The 19,803-nt window shown below is 37.5% G+C and overlaps 1 protein-coding gene across 1 annotated transcript in view; it reads left to right on the top strand.

Moving 5' to 3' along the window:
* Positions 1-19,803, top strand: part of LOC148829342 (leucine-rich repeat-containing G protein-coupled receptor 5-like) — a 98,474-nt gene that overhangs the window by 72,036 nt on the left and 6,635 nt on the right. Inside the window, exons 6-17 of the mRNA XM_088924143.1 lie at positions 960-1,031; positions 6,709-6,777; positions 6,880-6,951; positions 8,021-8,092; positions 8,233-8,301; positions 8,681-8,752; positions 8,989-9,054; positions 9,175-9,246; positions 14,607-14,678; positions 14,789-14,914; positions 16,510-16,655; positions 19,384-19,467. Of these exons, the coding sequence (XP_088780269.1) occupies positions 960-1,031; positions 6,709-6,777; positions 6,880-6,951; positions 8,021-8,092; positions 8,233-8,301; positions 8,681-8,752; positions 8,989-9,054; positions 9,175-9,246; positions 14,607-14,678; positions 14,789-14,914; positions 16,510-16,655; positions 19,384-19,467 (992 nt within the window). The remainder of the gene's footprint in view (positions 1-959; positions 1,032-6,708; positions 6,778-6,879; positions 6,952-8,020; positions 8,093-8,232; positions 8,302-8,680; positions 8,753-8,988; positions 9,055-9,174; positions 9,247-14,606; positions 14,679-14,788; positions 14,915-16,509; positions 16,656-19,383; positions 19,468-19,803) is intronic.

Below are 19,803 nucleotides of genomic sequence, written 5' to 3'. Positions count from 1 at the left end.
AAGTAGCCCAGTTAATTCATCAATTTCAGGAAGATAGAAATGGTAAGTAGGGGAACCAGTTGTTTTACACGGGCTTCCGCTGCTCTGATGCCACAGCAGCCTGAGGGCATCCATTGAAACCTCAACCTCCGGTGGCTTACAGTGCTGGCAATGGCTTTCACCTCTTCAGAGAGAATTAAGAACCAGTTATAAAGAGATGCTCAAAACGAAATCCTCTCAATGCCTGGTTTTAGGACTCTTACTGACGAGCTTTACTATAGTTTCACAGCCCGAAGAGAAAACTTGGCCCAGAAACCTGGAAAGCTTCTGGGATGAATTTTATCTTTTAATGTGTCACTGGTGTGTGTACTGACGTGGCATTGTGAACATAATATAATATAAATGCCGAAACACAACATGATGTGAAGTGTATTGTGTATGAGTTTATTTTACATCTTATGTCAGGGAAAAGATAAAGAACCATGCATCTTTAAAATAAAATATTTGAATGCTTTGCTTTCTAAATTGTAAGTGAAACTGTTGATTTTTTTTTCTGGGTAATAAAAAAGTTTTTGTGATGTGGCTGTTGTGATCGCAAGAATGCTGTCAATTAGAAACAGAAGGACCTTGATCCATGGTTCATACAACCATGTAATATTAATTTTCTAGAGTCAATAATGGCTGAAGTCTGAACTCAAAATCTCTTGGTTCCATCACGGATCTCCTGGATTCCTTTTGCCAGACTTGTTTATTAGCCTGGCTCAATGTTTGTGTTGAGAGAAGGAACAATCTTGTCCTTTGAAGTTCTAACTGTTGACATTACATATACAGTTGGCATGACTTGCATGAAATGAGCGTGCCATATATAGTACAAGGCACTTCTTTTTATTATTTTCACACTCAGCCAATGGGAAAAGTTTGCTCAGGCCTGCTGGGTGCATTGTGCTTTTTCTGACTGTGCTTTTAATGTTCCCCCACAGACATCTCCATAACAATAGAATTCACTCCCTGGGAAAGAAATGCTTTGATGGGCTCCACAGCCTCGAGACTTTGTGAGTTGACCTCTGACTTGTTTAAATTTTAAATGTTTTCATTAAAATGCAGAAAGTATGAGCAAAATGGCATAAAATGCAGACAAACACATACAGCATGATTTTTCTTACTTCCAATAAATCTCCATACAGGTGCAGTATTATTGGCCCACAAGGACCACTCATCTAAATATATTTAGCCAAGATTAACCATTTTTGGTACAGGAAACCATTTAAGTGCAGATCAGACTTCATCTGATTTTATCTGCTCTGGAAAACTAGACCTATGGTTTATTTCCTTGTAGTCTGCTCAGTACTGTTTTCCACTATTGTAAATCTGTGACGTACTACTGTTGGGATTTTTCAAGCCATACAGTATGTGTAATTAGAGTTTTGAAAACAGATTGTAAAAAGGTCAAGTTTAATATTCTAGATTTTATTTTCGCCACTGTGGTCCCTTCAACTACCTTGCAAGAACTGCTTGGCAAATCGTGAAATTAAGTTTGTCCATCAAAAAGGATTTTGAAAAGCATCTTTTTTAAATAACTTGATGGATGGATAGAACCCTGTACAAATATTTTAGGTTTTCAATACCTGGTTGCATTATTTATTGGATGTGAATTTTCTCAAGTGACATATAAAAACCTAATTCATTTAAGTTTATTTTTAATTGTTGGAGTAATACCATGTAGTATAATGTTTATTTTATTTAACTGCAACAAAGTGCAACTTGACAAATTCATACACATAAGTGTTGCTGTTATAGCTTGATGCATGACATTTGCAAACCATTTACTACAGAAGTGTCATTGGCTGTTTTTTTTATTTAAAGACTGTTTTTCTGTTTTTATTTTTTGATGATATAGTTTTAAATGAATAATAGTGACATACAAAGCTCATTTATATTTTAAATAGTGAGTAGATACTGAGCTCACGTAGTCATGAAGTCATGTGATTTTATAAAAAACAACAACTTGTTTTGTACTTAGGTCAGGTTAAAATGTCCAGAATCAGTTGATTACATATCTGTGTAAATATCAATTCAATTTAATTGTAATTTTGAAAAACACAGGAATAGTATAATATAATAGTATAAGTCAATCCACTAGTATATAATAGTATAATATATGAATTTGAACAATGAACATATGTCAGTTTCTATCAACATGATTGACTCTGTGGGAAAGCTTTCCAAAAAGATAAGATGTTCTGCTTTGACAATCAGCATATGATTCCAGATAAACCAGGAAATAGTTTCTGTGAGGGACAGTCTGCATTCTAGAAGGCAAAGAGTCACCACTTCAGCCCAAGACCATCTGATCCATCCACATACTGTAATTGATTTTTTAGTGTAGTGGCTACAGCACAATATATTTCTCAGAGATTTAACTTGGACATCAAAAGTATGACTGGATCTCTCCATCTGCCTGCTGAGATGCCATTCAGTGGTAACATATTGACAGCGACATAAAATTGCCATCTTCTCTGGACCAGAGAACATCGGAGGTATTAATACAGACTTGACGATCACTAATACAGTATATGTGGCAACATCATGATGATTGGTGACTCTTACTATTACATTAATAATTATAATAATTGCTTACACATATACACCGCTTTTCTGGACACTCCACTCAAAGCGCTTTACAGGTATTGGGGACTCCCCTCCACCACCACTAATGTGCAGCATCCACCTGGATGATGCGACGGCAACCATAGTGCGCCAGAACGCTCACCCCACATCAGCTATCAGTGGGGAGGAGAACAGAATGATGAAGCTAATTTATAGATGGGGATTATTAGGAGACCATGACTGGTAAGGGCCAATGGGAAATTTGGCCAGTACACTGGGGTGACACCCCTACTCTTTTTGAGAAACGCCCTGGGATTTTTAATGACCACAGAGAGTCAGGACCTCGGTTTTACATCTCGTCCAAAGGACAGCACCATTTTACAGTATAATGTCCCCGTCACTATACAGGGGCATTAGTACCCACATGGGCCGCAGGGTGAGCGCCCCCTGCTGGCCCCAATAACACCTCTTCCAGCAGCAACCTTAGTTTTTCCCAGGAGGTCTCCATCCAGGTACTGTCCAAGCTCACACCTACTTAGATTCAGTGGGTCACCAGTTGTCAGTTGGTCGAGCCAATGTACGATGCAGATTGAGGACAAAATTACTGCTCATTATTACGCTAGCAAAGTCCTTGAGCAACATTTTTAGGTTCCTGCAAGCCAATCTGAGAGGCATTGGTTTTCCAGCAGGACAATGTGAGATCCTTGAATTACAGTGATGTGACTTCAAGAAAAAAATGTCAAGGTCATGCTGTGGACAGCTTTAGTTCCTGACCTGAGACCGACAGCAAATCTCTGGGACCAACTTGCCAGTATCATCAATAGGACATGATCATGTGCAGCCAACCTGTTCCAGCTGGCTGTGTTTGTAGTGGCAGAAAACTCCACAGCAGTCTGTTCAGAGGCTGATCAGGTCTAAGCATGAATGTTTTTAGGAGTGTGTTAGTGCTCACGGAAGTCACAATGCATGAAAGTTTTAATTCTTTTTATTTTTGACTTATTTTACACTTGAAACTTAACATGTTTTTTTTTAATCTATTTTAATCACATTTTCTGTGATTGTGATTGATAGTGGTGCTAATAGGCCTAGCTGAAAACGTACTGTAGATAAAATTATTGAGGTACATATTCATTATATACTTAGAAAATGCTGGTCCTTCTGTTAAAAAACTAATTAACTGACCTCATACAGTATGTAACAATATCTACCATATTTATTATGCAGTTTGCAATGAAAGTTCAAGATGGATAACAGCAGCCAAGCTTAATTGACCTCAGCTGTCCTAACTCTTAATCATTCCTGACGTCACTTCCTCAATTAAAAAAATATAAATACTATATTACTCTACTTCGCATTCGTTTTTTATATTTCTCCTCCAAACCATCTCCACCTTTGCAGTCCCACTTGGTCACTTCTCACTCTGCAAGGGGGTCCCAGCCTCCTTGTCCAAAGGCCAGAAGGAGGTCCCTCAGCCAAGCAAGTTGAGCCAAATTTACTCTGGCAAAAACACTCAACAAATCATTTTTCAAGACACTTAATTCTTGGGTGTTGTTATTCCTCATGAATAGTTATTTCATCAATAGTTATATGACATTTTCAGCACTCTGAGTTTAAAAACAAAAAGTTCAGGAGACCCTAATCTCTCCCACTTCTCTTAGTATCACATGTCAGTATCACATTTCTTACTTTTTTCACATTTTTCTTACACCTCTCCTCCCACCCCATTTTGAAGCAGCTCCCTGGCATATAATTCATTAAAAAAGAGGGTGGCAATAGCCCAGTCCTTAGGAACGTGTTGTCCTTGTCCTTAATCAGGCAATACAAAACAATAAAAGCTCATGAATTTACATCACTCCTCAGCGCCATTTAAATTAGGGTTAGTATGTACTACTGAAATACCTGTTCAGCGTCAGAGCTGTTGCCTTGCGTTTCTTTAATCATGCCGTATCATGATTAATCATGCTGGGGGCCCTGGATTCAATTCCTGGAGTGCTGTCTGCATGGAGTTTCTATGTTCTCCAGGTCCTCCAGTTTCTCACAGTCAAAAAAAAAAACATACTCTTTGTTCTACTGATACAAATATAGAGGTGGGTTAATTGACTTCTGGGAAATTTGGGTCTAGGTGTTTGTGTCTGTCTGCCCTGCGATGGACTAGCATTCTGTCCATGGGTTGCTCTGCCCTGCACCTGTTGCTTACTGGAATAGGCTCCAGCTCCCCCTGCAAGCCTAAATTGGAAGAAGGGGTTAGAAAATGGATGTACTGTATGCCCATAACATCATCCGTTTGATAAAAAATATACTTTATTATGCAAATGATAACATAAATAAAAAATAGCCCTGAAACAATAGCACTGGCTACTGTTACTTAATGCTGAAAGCTAAATCCTTTGTTGTTATCTCTGAATGTGCAGTCACAGCTTTACAGTCATTACTATCCATACTAGTGTTAGTATGGTATGTATTTGGAGGCTGCTCTCTCTTCAATACAAAAACTATTCATGACAAGGCTGCATGAGTAAGCTAATTTCCTGTGTACATTTAATGCTTATATTATGAGTGTCTAACACAAACAGACCTAATAAAATTAATGTAGTATATTTGTTTCCGTATACTCAAATTAAGTTTGTGGTTGAGCAGATAATACCTGTTAACGCCCTTTCCGGCCAGCTTAATACCACATTGAAATCATTTTAATTTAATAGTATTTTTTATAAGTTCGTTCCACTGTGTTGACGTTGTGGAAGTTTGCATCTGGCCAAGTAGAGGAGTCACCCTAATGCAGTTGTAATGCAGGACCACCTGTGCCCTAGAAAAGGATCACTGCTAGTAATTGAAAGCATGTGAGGACCTAAAGAAAACTTTCTGTTGATGGGAGCAGGAAAAAGTCAATGGAAAGTGTTGCAAAAAATAGACTGCACTTACTCATCACCATACAGGATGTAGCAGGGATTACATAAGTGTATTACTGGAAACGTTTCAAGGAATAAACCACTGTCACAGCCTACATAGGATAACGAGATTGGCACAGCACGTACTACACATGCATACATTCGTGCTCAGAACCAGATAGTTAGCAGCTCAGAGGTGCAAAGATATTGGTACTCCTTGTGTTGTGTCTCCAAGGCTTTAAATAGATTACAAGACAAAAGTTGGTTCAAAGAAACCAACAAATTTGATACCCTAATTACAGAGGTGAAGAAAAACAATGCCGCTCTCTCCCACAGTGTCTCTATACATCATGTTGTGTTTTTGAATGATATTGTGAATACACATTTAGAATCTTTTAAATACATGTTTTTCAGTTGTTTTCAACAGTAGGATTATGGTCCAGTCCCTTTTGTGGGAAACCAAATGTTTTTTTTTTTTAATCGGATCAACGGGGACATCAATTACTGGGGGTGTGATGTTCTCACATTTGCTGTTTCAAAGCAGGAAGGTGAACCATGGTGATCACGTCTGCTGTTAGTGTAATATAAATTGAGTTTGGAGATATCATAACAAAGCCGGAAAGGACATGTCTAGGATGTGAACTAAATCCATATCCTAGTTAATCAAAGGCAGGGAGTTAAGGCCCCTGCTACTTACAAACAGGAAGCCCTTTGTGAGAAACTGTGTTGTTTACCTAGTAGTGAAGGAAAAGTTAGGTAACGCTACAGGAGAATGTCTGCATACCGCTTAGGTTTATTCCAAAAGTATTTCATAGGAAGCTCCTTTATAACTTCCATACTTTGAGGTGTCTTTCTGCTATTTTCTGGACATTGGATGCTGAGGGATTTATTTTAAATACGTAATGACAAAAGTAGAATTTCTGTGTGTTATTTGTCAAATGAGATTAGTTTTATCTACTATAAGGTTTGTTGAGGACAAGGTGAAGGTCACATATGTCTAAATTTGTTCAACTATAAAATCCTAAGAGGGTGTACTTACCTTTTTGCCACACAGTACACAGCACAGGATATATACTCTTCTGTGCAGAAATTGAATAATTTCATGTTAATTTGTAACAATGGTTATGCCTTCAAAAGCAGCACTATGGCCATTTAAATTATTCTAGTTGTAATTTACTTTTTTTTAGTTCTTTTTGTTAATATGGGAAATAATCATGTTTTACATCCCCCACAGGGATTTAAATTACAACAATCTGGACGAGTTTCCCGTTGCCATCAAAGCTCTGACGAACCTTAAAGAACTGTAAGTAGATACTGTATGTTTCTCTCGAATCCACCAATACAAACACTTTAAACCTTGTTTCGTTGACAACAAATAACATGTGTTCTGAAATCTAATTTACAGGGGTTTTCACAGCAACAACATCAAGTCCATTCCAGAGCATGCCTTCATTGGAAACCCTTCTCTCATCACAATGTAGGTTCTCTCAATTTAGACAGACAAACAGATAATTACATTGATTAAAAACTCCTGAGGAAAAAGGGGCATTCCACTTTCTGTTTTTCTGGCCTTGTTTATGTGATGACTGTCTGGTATACATTAATTAATTCAAATGTATGATCTTTTTAATGACTAACGCAATCCATCTCTTGCATATTCAGTTTAAATGCATTTGTTTTTTGTTTCATTCGATGTACTTGCATTAACACAGCTTATGTTTAGTTGGCTTTTATGCAGTCATAATTCAGATATGAAAGTTTTATAAATGCCAAGCTAATTTATGTAGGTAATAAAATGCGATATAAAATTCAACAACAGCCACAGTGTCAGTGGTACAGAAATATATTGTTCTCCAATGTAGTTTTTAATTTGTAAAACTTTGTAGTGGAAAGTTAGCTAAAAAAAACATGATAGCAGTCTATGAAGTGTTCAGTACTGTAAGTACAGTGACTGATAATAGTATTTGGTTAATTGTTAAATATTTACATATACAACAAATAAATAAGACAGGCATTTCCTGATTTATCAATTAGTACAAAGCAATATTACTAATCTCATACATTTCCAGTAAATAAAATCTAAAACATAACAATTCAGAATGTGATTGGATAGTTGTAATATTTACGGGGCATTTTTTCTAACTTTTAGATATTTTGGCATTGTCTCGCTGTATTTCAAGGCAATAATACATCATCAGTCATGTCTTTTAAGCCAGCTTTGTTCTTTGCTGGTGGCTTAAGCCTTGCTCCCAACTCTTGCCACATGTTCGACAGTCTTCTCATATTCTGCTGAAGAAACTCCTACACAGCCTAGAACTGTCCTTATGGTCATTACTTTCTTGAATTTTTCAGCCAGTAGCATGCAGCTCCTTACCACACAGGATTCTGCAGTTTTTTTTTTCAATTAACCCATCTCACACTATGTAATTTGTTACTGCCCATTACCAGATATAGGTTAAAGTTTGTGTTCCCATTAGGCATCACTCCACCACCAGACCTCCTTGACAGAGGGTACAGCAAACTGTAAATCCTGTGTTTTTTTACAGATTTTTCTATGACAATCCCATCCAGTTTGTAGGGAAGTCTGCTTTCCAGCACTTGCCTGAATTACGCACTCTGTAAGTCAGTTTCTGCATTTTCTTCTTAGGCATGTACTTAAACAGATACTCTTCAAACATTTGGAGTCTAGTGTAATACATTGCATGCTTTTTTTTGTTTGTTAACAAGCTCTGTCTCTCTCCTGTTTTCTTACCTCCAGGTCACTTAATGGAGCCACAGAAATCACCGAATTTCCAGACCTTACTGGCACCAAAAGCCTGGAAAGCCTGTAAGTTCTTAATTCTGATCGAATAATTTGCTTAATATGTCTTATCAAATACAAGTATATGGACTTTTTTCATCAGGCAGTGTTGTACTGTGCATTGTGTACTTAAACGAATGGATAGAATGAATTTTGAATTTTGAAATGAATTAGCTCTCTTCTGATCACAACATTTGTGGATACCCTTTCACTGAACTTACAACCCTTATAATAAAACTCTTGAGTGACGCTGACCCATGATTACCTGACATTGCTGGATTTAATATTATCAGTCTGGCTTATTTATGATGAGTAATGTGATGTTGATTTGTGGGTAGAAAGTTGAAAGCGAATGAAGTTCAAGAACCACCTCTAGTCGTAATGATCTTATTTGACTTTGAATTAGGACCATCACCGGAGCTCAGATTACCTCTCTTCCCAGTGCTGTGTGTGAGCAGTTACCAAACCTGCAAGTACTGTAAGTTGCTATGCTAAATACTATTCTGCCTTAAAAGATCACCCTGCGCTAATACGTTAATCTATTTTTAATAGATCAGTTTGCCAAGAATCATGATTTTGCTTTTTGTTTTTGTGCTTTTCGTTTCTAAAAGGAAATGTAATGCAAACTGGTATCTATTTTGGAATTAATCTTTTGTGTAGTGTACAACATCAGCAGTATGTGTACTAATTAAAGTTTTGGTTTTGCCTTTTCAGGGATTTGTCCTACAATTTGATACAGCACTTACCAAGCTTTAATGGATGCATAAAGATTCAAAGAATGTGAGTCTAAAAAATTAAAAATGTTACCACAACCTTTAAATTACCAATACTACAAAACATTTTTTTTTCCAAAAACAAGGCATAACTTTGAAATTCTTGCTGCTTTGTTTGTGTTTTCAGTGACCTCCATCACAATGAAATTCATGAGGTTAAAGCCAATACATTTCAGGAGCTCACAGCGCTGAGATCCCTGTGAGTAACTGACCGTTTCTTTTGGCAACAACCTTAAAAGGGTCAGATATTGATATTGGGCAAAAAAAATAATCATCACACAATAATTAAACTTGGCAGGCAGATGTCATGAGTTGATAGGTTAAAAATTGAGCAGTGAAAGATTAATCCCTTCTGTGGTGTTGTGGAGTCTGTTGGACCCCAGGGCTGTTTTTCACTGTGTAAAGTTTTTGTATCACTGAAGGTCGTTTTACACTGGGCCCAATCTGTTATTTACTGTCTGTCATCTGAAAAGGCTTGAGTTTCAACTGTTGCACATTGGATGTATTACATTACATCATTATTAAACGTAGTTGTTTGCTCCATTTGCAAAAGTATTGCCGAATGCATAATACTAAATGTTAAAAGCTCAAAACAATTTAACACTGAGTCCACTAAAGTCTTAAAATTGCAGCAGATTATCATCATGGGGTGTTACTACAAACCTCAAAATGAGTCATCCTAAATATATTAGGATGTCAGTGTTTCACTTTATACAATTACTTATCTTCAAGCATTTTAAAGAATGTATCTGAAAGAAACAATCATGGTGGCAGCCTTTTATTAAATAAGATTATCATTTTTTTTAATTTTATAAATAACTTTATTAAGTTTCCTTTTATGATTTACTTGTCCTACATCTAAAATACACATACTTTATAGGCATATACTTGGTAAGTGCAATATGAAATGCACTCACGTGTTAAATTATTAATTTCTACAATTGAATGTAGGGTCAGATTTAGTGCCTCTGAGACTTTAGACCGTCTTGTTTATAACCTCAGGTTTCTGAGCTGTCTTTAAACGTACACTACTCCCACCCTGTTTGCTGTCATTTGCATTCAGCATGGGGTCAAGCTACCCATGTAGACCCCAGCTTCACCACTTCTCATAAGTTTCCTGAGAAGCTGTAGAACTTTGATATGTGAACTACAGTTGGACTCTGTACTCCTCTGTTATCATGCTTCTGATCTAAGTACTGCTGTGCCTTCCAGAGTCCTGTAGAATAAAACATCATCCACTTCTCAGTGTGTTTGACAGCTCTGGGGCATCCCCCTGGATGTTGCTAGCCCCTTCTTTTGCCCTTCATTTACTCCTTGATGAATGAATGTTTTCAATAATGTGCATTTTGTGTACCTGATAAATATGTCCTGACAGGAGGTTATTGTCTTTCTGTAGCTCTAGGCTGCTTATCACAGAGCAGGATATCATTTTAAGAAAAATATCAGTGCTTTAAATTATTATTGCTAGAAAAGTAATATTAAATACTTTATTTAGCATTATTTCAATGTGCTCTAAAAAGAAAGTAATTTCAGATTGTGATTCACATGCTCCTTCTGCACAAGGATCAGGAGCCAAATAAAGTAATTGTGTTTTGTAAATAAAAGAGTCCTCTAGAAAACTTCTAGACACAGATAAATGGCAGACTGAGACAAAGATCAAATTCATACTAGTCCATTACTTTCTGTGAAGTAGTCTTAAGTACTTTGATGAAACTTCTGTTTTGTACACAGAGTGTTAGAAAGAGACTAAATAAGTGCTTTGTGCCGAAAGGAAAACACACCCAAGGTTGCGTAATGGCCCATTCATTATCCCTGATATCCTATATAAGTTTATATAAACATTTAATAGCACTTTGTCTTCCCATCGACTGTCTTGTTCTCATTTAGCACAAGGAAGATTAAAACAGACCCTCTCCTGTTAAAGATTAATGTGTGCTTACTCCACCAACAGCTGCGACATTAAAAACATCAAATAATTTGTTCAGCAGTAAAGAACTTAAATGAATGAAACAGTCTGATATCAGAAGCAGTCTCAGGGGAATCTTAAATTCCCCTTTCAGAAGTCTTTTTGTTTAATTCTTTAAAAAATCCCTGTACAGAAAAGTAACTTTTCTGAATAAACTTTTCACAGCTGAAACAATAGAGTGCTCACAGTCTGCACTTAGAGCTGCAGTGTTTTCTTTTGCCCTTTGTGAATGTGTTCCCCCAAGCCTTGAATAGCTAATCGTTACAATACCCAGGAAGGTAAAACAACTCTTTCCAAGCAAGGCAGCCTACCTCCTCCTGCACATGAATACAAAGCCAACCTCCTCTTTCGATTGAACGCCCTTCACCACCTTTATGGAGGTGCTTTTTCTCAAGGGACCCCTGACCTTGCTGGTGGTGTTTGGAGATCTTGCATTCTGCCCAGTGTCAATGCTCCAGGCGTGCGAGCAAATCCGAATCTGTAGAAAAACTGAAAGTCGCTTTCTTTTCACAGAAATGCAGTTTTTTCATGTTTGACCTGTCTGTCATCTTCATTGTTGGAGAACTCATTACTCAAGGTGTTGGCTACAAAGCTGTTTTTTTAAGTTTTCACAAAAAAAAACAGGTGACAATGTCAGACCTTGTCACGTATACTGTAATAGAAGAGTATTCAAACATACACACATTAGCTACAGTATGACTACCAGCCTGAGAGGGAATTCTTTGAAAGAAGTATTTTTTCTGCTATGTCGGGCAAATGTATCACATGTAGGAGAGGCTCACATTCAAAAATACTGTTTGGCGCATTCAGCTGCATTGTAAGGTTTCCTACCCGTGACCTAAAACAAAAATAGACTAAATACTACATACTTGCATACTTGTACTGTATACTATTCTTTACCATTGTCCTAATTCTTGACCTAGTATAATATAATTAAGATGTTCAAGTATATTTAATTAACAGGGAAAAAAGGCATATAAGAACAAATAAGTAAGAGTGTGTTGTTAACAATAATTTCACAAGGAATTCACTCAAGAACTACATTTGCATTTGAGGATATTTGAGAAATTATGTATAATCAAATTTGGCTCAATGCCCTGGCCATAGGCAAGAAGGGTAGGACACTCATGCAGACTGACAAGTTAGCCCAGTGGTAGCTACAATGGTATAGATGGGAAGAGCCAAGAAATTTAAAGTTTCTGAAAAATTTAAGAAAATTTAAAGAGATTTGAGTAGTGCATAATATAGCTTTGAGAAATGACGTCAGGAATGGTTATAATTTAGAACAACAGTGGAAAAAAGCTTGGTTGTCATCATCCCTCTATTAAGAACTTCAATTTGGAGATAGAATGAATATATCATAAACAGTATAATAGTCTGAATTCCTTGTTGACAAAGTGGGAAAATTGTTTACAAACTTTACATTCAAAGGGGAGAGGAGTCTGAGCTTCCTGTTTCTAACTGCATCCCTCACTTTTTTCTCTTCAGTTGTTTTTACACTCTTTAAAACTGTTTTTTTAGTCCTTGTAAAGAATGACTAAGGATAAGTAAAAACCCTGTGTCTTCACCTAATGAAACTGAGAAATTAGCAGAAAAAAAGAACAGGAATGGGAATATTTCCTTACATTGCCACACAAAGTTTGAAAACATTGACATTTGATTTAAAAATGACAGATATTTAATATAATAGTATAGTATAATAGTTTTTCTAAATGCCTTCAAAAGAAGGTTCAGTGAACACATTTGTTCTCTGTCATTATGAAGTGTATACATTTTGTTATACAGTACAATGCAATTCTACATGTACACTGTGAACACAATCATTTTTAGTTTTTTTGCTCCTAAAAGTATTCTGCCTATTTTATTTAATCTTTGCAATGTGTTTAATAATTTTACCATCATCCTGTTTGTGGAGTTAGGCTCCAACTGTACTGGACTGCAAGATAATTGCAGATGGATGGAAGAATGGATTTTCCTGTTTCTTTGAGCTTCATGGTCACTGCATCCATGTATCAGTTCTTTCTGTCATGACCATCAAAGAAAAACAATAGCAGCCAAACTTTCATTCAGCTGAGTAATATGATATTCCCCGGCTGGTGATGTGGCTTAAAGATGAACTTTAGAACATTTTTTTAATTATTTGTTATTAATGAATCTTTTGCAGAGTTCTAAAAGTTCATTTGTTACTGTAGTAGAAGAAAAAAAGACTCACCACAAATTTAGATAGATGTGGGTAGATTAGCTGGGTAGGCTTTTGAACAGAAAGGCTGGCAGAAAGATAGACTACAGCTCAATGTTTGATTTTTAGTTGTGCAAGGAATTTATTGGCGGACCCTGTGATATGACATTCTGTTCACAACATTTTCCTTTTGACAGCTGCAGGGTACACTTCTCTCAAACAGTGTGCCTACTATAAACAAATATCTCAACTATAAATACAGCTCCGAATAATCCCACTCAGCTCTTGCCTTGGCAGTAAGTGAAGAATGATTGCAATGTGTTCTCACCATGCCAGAATCCGGTTGGGCTGATGTTCACTTAGTGAGCACTCCTGTATAATTTAAGGAGTTACTCAAGCATGCTCCTGTTCTTGGCGGTTTTTCTTAGCTTATTCTCTGGTATGAGAATGTTTTATGATGCCATCAAATGTCTATCAGATATGTCTTGATGCTGTCTTATGAAAGTGAGTTTTCAAAAAGCATCAGTTTCCTGGAGATAAATGACAATGGTCATCATCATACATACTTGATGGATTGTGTCATAAAAGCAGACTTGAAATGATTACTTGTGGCTCCAGTTTGGTGTCCAGACATGCTGAGCTGTTTGACTTTCAATGTCTTGTATCCAATGTGCTATCTTCCAAAACTTCCCACAGTGCCAGTCCTCTGATTCCTTATGATATCTCAGCTTAATGACAATAAAGAGACTGTTAAATGCTAAGAATAACAAGGACCTTTCTCCGGGATAAATAACTGGTTAGGATCCTTCCTTATGTAATTTGACAGCTTTCTTAATAGACTGTGCTGTGTAACTTTGCACATGTCTGCATATTATATCAATAAAAAATTAAAACCATATTAACAATTTGCACATTGTCATTTTACACAATCCTGAACCACTTTTGAGCACTTTTGTTATCTAAATCTATTCCTATATATTAATAATTATATGAATCCATATACAGTATAATCAAGATAAATCATATATTTTATTGAATTCGTTGAGACCTTTATTTGCTTTGTGAAGCAATAATTTGTAAGCAATATATTCCTCAAATCCTTTATTTTTGCTTAAAATGTCAGATTTTACATTACCATCAAGTAGTCATACATATTCAGTGCAATTATTCCCTGTTTTACACAGAGAACATGGTGGAGTTTTGTACTTTTATTATTGAAGCTGCAAATGAATAGTTCACCACAGACTTTCAAAAACTATTACTGAAAGACTTAATCATATATACATTTCAGGAAAAAAATTATTGACTCGACAGACAATAGTAGTATTGTTTGAATCATCAGAAAATGGTTTTTTAATGTTTCATACAGAGAAACAGGCCAGCATATTTAAAACAATTTTCCTCTATTCTGCAGTGACCTTGCCTGGAATAAGTTACATGCAGTTGATCCCAATGCATTCTCCAACCTGCCTTCATTAATTAAACTGTAAGTATTGCAATTTTTTGTAGATGGTCTGGAGAGAACTCAGATTGCGGAATGACTCCTCCCTCGATTCTGCTCATTGTCAGTTCTTGACCACAGTTTTCTTCTCACAGGGATCTGACTTCAAATCTTCTGTCTTCCCTGCCTGTGACTGGGTTGCACAGTCTAACCCATCTGAAACTAGCTGGCAACGAAGGCCTACAGGAGCTGTTATCTGCAGACAACTTTCCAAAACTGAGGTAAAGACATAAGTACTGTTCTGCAGGTCACAGTAAACCTATACCCAAGTGTTTTCATATCCACTCTTAATTGAAAGCCCTTGCTCCTGGAGCACGTCTGGGGCATACTGTATATGATAATCATACTTTGAGACCTTAAAAAAAGCTCACTAGGAATAACAACACTCAAGAACTAAACTGCTGAAAGTATTATGGAGTGTTTTAGTCCAAATTTAGATTATCCCACTTGGCTGAGGGCTAACCTCCTGGCCACAGAGCGAGGAGGCTGGGACCCCCATGCACAGTGAGAAGCGACCAAGGGGCAGCTGCAAAGGTGGAGATGAGGTGAAGGTGTGATGCAAAAAGATGTGAAGGAGAAAAGGGTATAGTATGTATGATTGTTTTAGGTGAGGAAATGTCATCAGCAATGTTTACGAATTGCTGACAGCTGCGTCTGATTGAACTTGGCTGTTGTCATCCCTCCTGAACTTTTTGTTGGAAACTTCATAAAAACACAAACAATAAAAACATGAAACCCAGGGGTACTTGTTCTGAGCCAATGACCGCAGTGTAAAAACAGACAAATGAGTCAAATGAAGCGCACTCTTTCTATTAAAACTGATGCATTTCTGGAAGAAACTGAACAAGTGAAGTAGAATTGGAGCCAATGTTGCGTGCTGTTCTGTGAGATAAATGCAGTACTGTACCTGGTAAAGATCAATAGATTTTTTTTAGTGCAGCATTAAATACATTTTTTCTTTTATTATTGCATGCGTGTGTCCATGTCGGGTGGCATATTGTCTCAGTGGTTAGCATTGCTGCCTTACAGCGCTGGGACCCTGGGTTCAATTCCAGACCCGAGGTGTTCTGTGCTTGGAATTTGTAAGTTTGAATAAGTTTCCTTCTAGTGATCCGCAGTCCAAAGACATACTGGTAGATGAAATGGTTTCCCAGAAGCTTGGCCCTAGGTGTGAGTGTGTGCATGTCTGTGTCTGTGCGTCTGCCCTGCAATGGAATGGCGTCCTGTCCAGGGGTTACCCCACCTTGTGCACGTGCCCTTAGCTTGCCGGGACAGGCTCTAGCTCCTCTGAAACCGGGAACAGGCTGAGGCAGTTGGGAAATGGATGGGTGGGTGGATGTACCGTATGCAAAGTCTGTTAGACTTGAATTCAAAGGCTAACACAGGTGAATATTTCTAAAAGAGGGTGGCACATTAAGAATGGAAAAAAGTGAAGCTGAAGTCTAATCTGAGAAAACAGACTTTGTCAATTAAACATTGGACTTATTATTGCTTCTTTGAGTTGTTTTGCTTTTTACTGATGAAAAGGATTGTTTCCGGTTTGTATGTTCTACAGTATTTTTCATCATTTTTTTCAAGACACTGAAACTGGTACTGTATGTTGTTTTTTTTAAAGATAGTGATAATTTATAGTATCTTACATAATGTCTCCTTCCTACAGAAATGGGTGAAAAGTTCAGACATGTTGCAATTTTGGCCGATACAAACAATAGTTTGTACTATTAAATACTAATTAAGTACTTGTTATTAAATATTGTGTGAAAAAATACTTTTTTAGGTGTTATAATATACTCTTCCTGTTTTTTTTTTTCCCCAGAGTCATGGAAATGCCTTATGCTTTCCAGTGCTGTGCCTTTGTGTCCTGCGAAAATCACAATAAGCCTACTAACCTCTGGGACAAGGAGGAGAACAGCAGCAGAGATGAGTTAGGCAAGAAAGAGACAAGCATTATGGGCCACCAAGGTCTGACATTACAAACTCCTTGTCAAACATGTTGTGGTACAAAGTGTCTTGCAGTGTGAAACTACCGATTCGTATAATAGTCTTCGTGTGCAACAAAAGGCCAAGATGTCAAGATGCGTTCTAAGCTAGTGGGGCAGCCACATGAGCAAAACGTACAGACTGCTTACACTGAAAGGATGCTGAGACTAGCGGTCAGTGTCTCCTCAGATCCTTCACACATTCTGCATGAGGAATATCAACCCATACAAAGACATTTCATAGAGGCACAAATAACAAAAATTAGGAATTTCTTTATCCCACGTTTAATCAAACTACTCAATAAATGAGTATTGGTTTGTGGCCAAGTGCAATTTATGGTTATGTGCACAACTGAAGGGGTTATTGTATGATGTATCCAAGATCAAAACCTCTAACTCATGGACCAAAGTTGATAAGCCAAGCTACTGTATATCATTCAATTCAGTGTTTAAAGGACAAGATCAATAGTCATAGAGAACATGCACAATCCCATTCTACAATTCCCAAACTGTAATTCTGTAGAAAAAGTAATGCTTAGCTTGACCATGGTTATATACACAACACATATAGACAGAAAAGGCATCTATAGACTGAGACAACACGAAAAATATAGTGAGAGAAATTAAAAACGCAATTGATTCCAATACCAGTTTGTTGTGTTTTATAGTCTAAAATAAAATGCCTTTTATTTTAGACTATAATCAACCTTAATTTAAATCAATAAAGCCCTTCCTTTAAGGAGATATTTAATGGACAAATGGTATCCTACCTCTGTGTGCTAGTAGACAATTTCTACTGACCTGCTGGCTGTAAGAGTTACAACATACCGAACTGTAGTCATGGACGAGTGGTTAAGGCGGTGTACTAGAAATCCCTTGGGGTCTCCCCACACAGGTTTGAATCCTACTGGCTACGGTGTCCTCCTCATGTTGTCGTGTGCCGGCGCAAAAAACTGTTTTACTGTGTTGCCTGTACATATAGATTATTTTAATGGGGTACAGTGGTGTGAAAAAGTCCTGATTTCTTATTTTTTTGCATGTTTGTCACACTGAAATGTTTCAGATCATCAAACAAATTGAAATATTAGACAAAGACAACACAAGTAAACACAAAATGCAGTTTTTAAATGAAGGTTTTTATTATTAAGGGAAAAAAAAATCCAAACCTACATGGCCCTGTGTGAAAAAGTGATTGCCCCCTAAACCTAATAACTGGTTGGGCCACCCTTAGCAGCAACAACTGCAATCAAGCATTTGCGATAACTGGCAATGAGTCTTTTACAGCGCTGTGGAGGAATTTTGGCCCACTCATCTTTGCAGAATTGTTGTAATTCAGCCACATTGGAGGGTTTTCGAGCCTTAACCGCTTTTTTAAGGTCATGCCACAACATCTCAATCGGATTCAGGTCAGGACTTTGACTAGGCCACTCCAAAGTCTTCATTTTGTTTTTCTTAAGCCTTTCAGAGGTGGACTTGCTAGTGTGTTTTGGATCATTGTCCTGCTGCAGAACCCAAGTGCGCTTCAGCTTGAGGTCATGAACAGATGGCCGGACATTCTCCTTCAGGATTTTTTGGTAGACAGCAGAATTCATGGTTCCATTTACCACAGCAAGTCTTCCAGGTCCTGAAGCAGCAAAACAGCCCCAGACCATCACACTACCACCACCACATTTTACTGTTAGTATGATGTTCTTTTTCTGAAATGCTGTGTTACTTTTACAGCAGATGTAATGGGACACACACCTTCCAAAAAGTTCAACTTTTGTCTCGGCCGTCCACAGAGTATTTTCCCAAAAGTCTTGGGGATCATCAAGATGTTTTCTGGCAAAACTGAAACGAGCCTTTATGTTCTTTTTGCTCAGCAGTGGTTTTCGTCTTGGAACTCTGCCATGCAGGCCATTTTTGCCCAGTCGCTTTCTTATGGTGGAGTCATGAACACTGACCTTAACTGAGGCAAGTGAAGCCTGCAGTTCTTTGGATGTTGTTGTGGGGTTTTTTCTGACCTCTTGGATGAGTCGTCCCTGCGCTCTTGGGGTAATTTTGGTCGGCCGGCCACTCCTGGGAAGGTTCACCACTGTTCCATGTTTTCGCCATTTGTGGATAATGGCTGTCACTGTGGTTCCCTGAAGTCCCAAAGCTTTAGAAATGGCTTTATAACCTTTTCCAGACTGATAAAATCTCAATTACTCAATTATGTCAGGCAGGTCCTATTTAAGTGATTTCTTGATTGAGAACAGGTGTGGCAGTAATCAGGCCTGGGTGTGGCTAGAGAAATTGAACTCAGCTTTTCAAAGATGTGATAAACCACAGTTGATTTATGTTTTAACAGGGGGGGGGGGCAATCACTTTTTCCACACAGGGCCATGTAGGTTTGGATTTTTTTTTCCCTTAATAATAAAAACCTTCATTTAAAAACTGCATTTTGTGTTTACTTGTGTTATCTTTGTCTAATATTTCAATTTGTTTGATGATCTGAAACATTTCAGTGTGACAAACATGCAAAAAAATAAGAAATCAGGAAGGGGGCAAACACTTTTTCACACCACTGTATGTGTTAGCATGAGTGTCTTTTTGGAACAGATTTTAGCACTGCCTCATTGAAAGTTCAGTTAATGCAGTAAAAAAAACACGCACAGCACAGATATTCTCTCTGCTTGTGGAAATGCCCCCAGACAGTGAAAGCACTACTGATTTACATGTTCTATTTCCAGAGGATCAAGACCTGGAGGACTTTCTGCTTGACCTTGAGGAGGACCCAAAAGCTCAACATTCAGTCCAGTGTTCTCCAGCCCCAGGTGAGTAGATCTCTCTATATATAGAAAACTGGAGAGAACAGGGGACAAACACATTTGAATGTTCTTTAATACCATGTGTCTAGAGAATCACAAAAGCACAAACAGAAGTTTAAGTACTTTCGTTTCATTGCATAACATGGTCGCTCCTTGCTTGCTGACATTTAAAGACATCTGTGTATCACCATGTTTAGTGGATGGTCCTCATCATGTTCAGTAAAACAATCAAGCAGGCATTCAATGTTCCTCCTCAAAAATTTCACATTCCACTTTAATTTGGAACATGTTTCAATTTTTTATTGCAATGTGCATTTATATTTTTCTAAAACAAGGAGGAAA

The sequence above is a fragment of the Atractosteus spatula genome, chromosome 8, assembly GCF_055471065.1.
Source record: "Atractosteus spatula isolate fAtrSpa1 chromosome 8, fAtrSpa1.hap1, whole genome shotgun sequence".
NCBI lineage: Eukaryota > Metazoa > Chordata > Actinopteri > Semionotiformes > Lepisosteidae > Atractosteus > Atractosteus spatula.
This window is presented reverse-complemented; position numbering and strand designations above follow the sequence as displayed.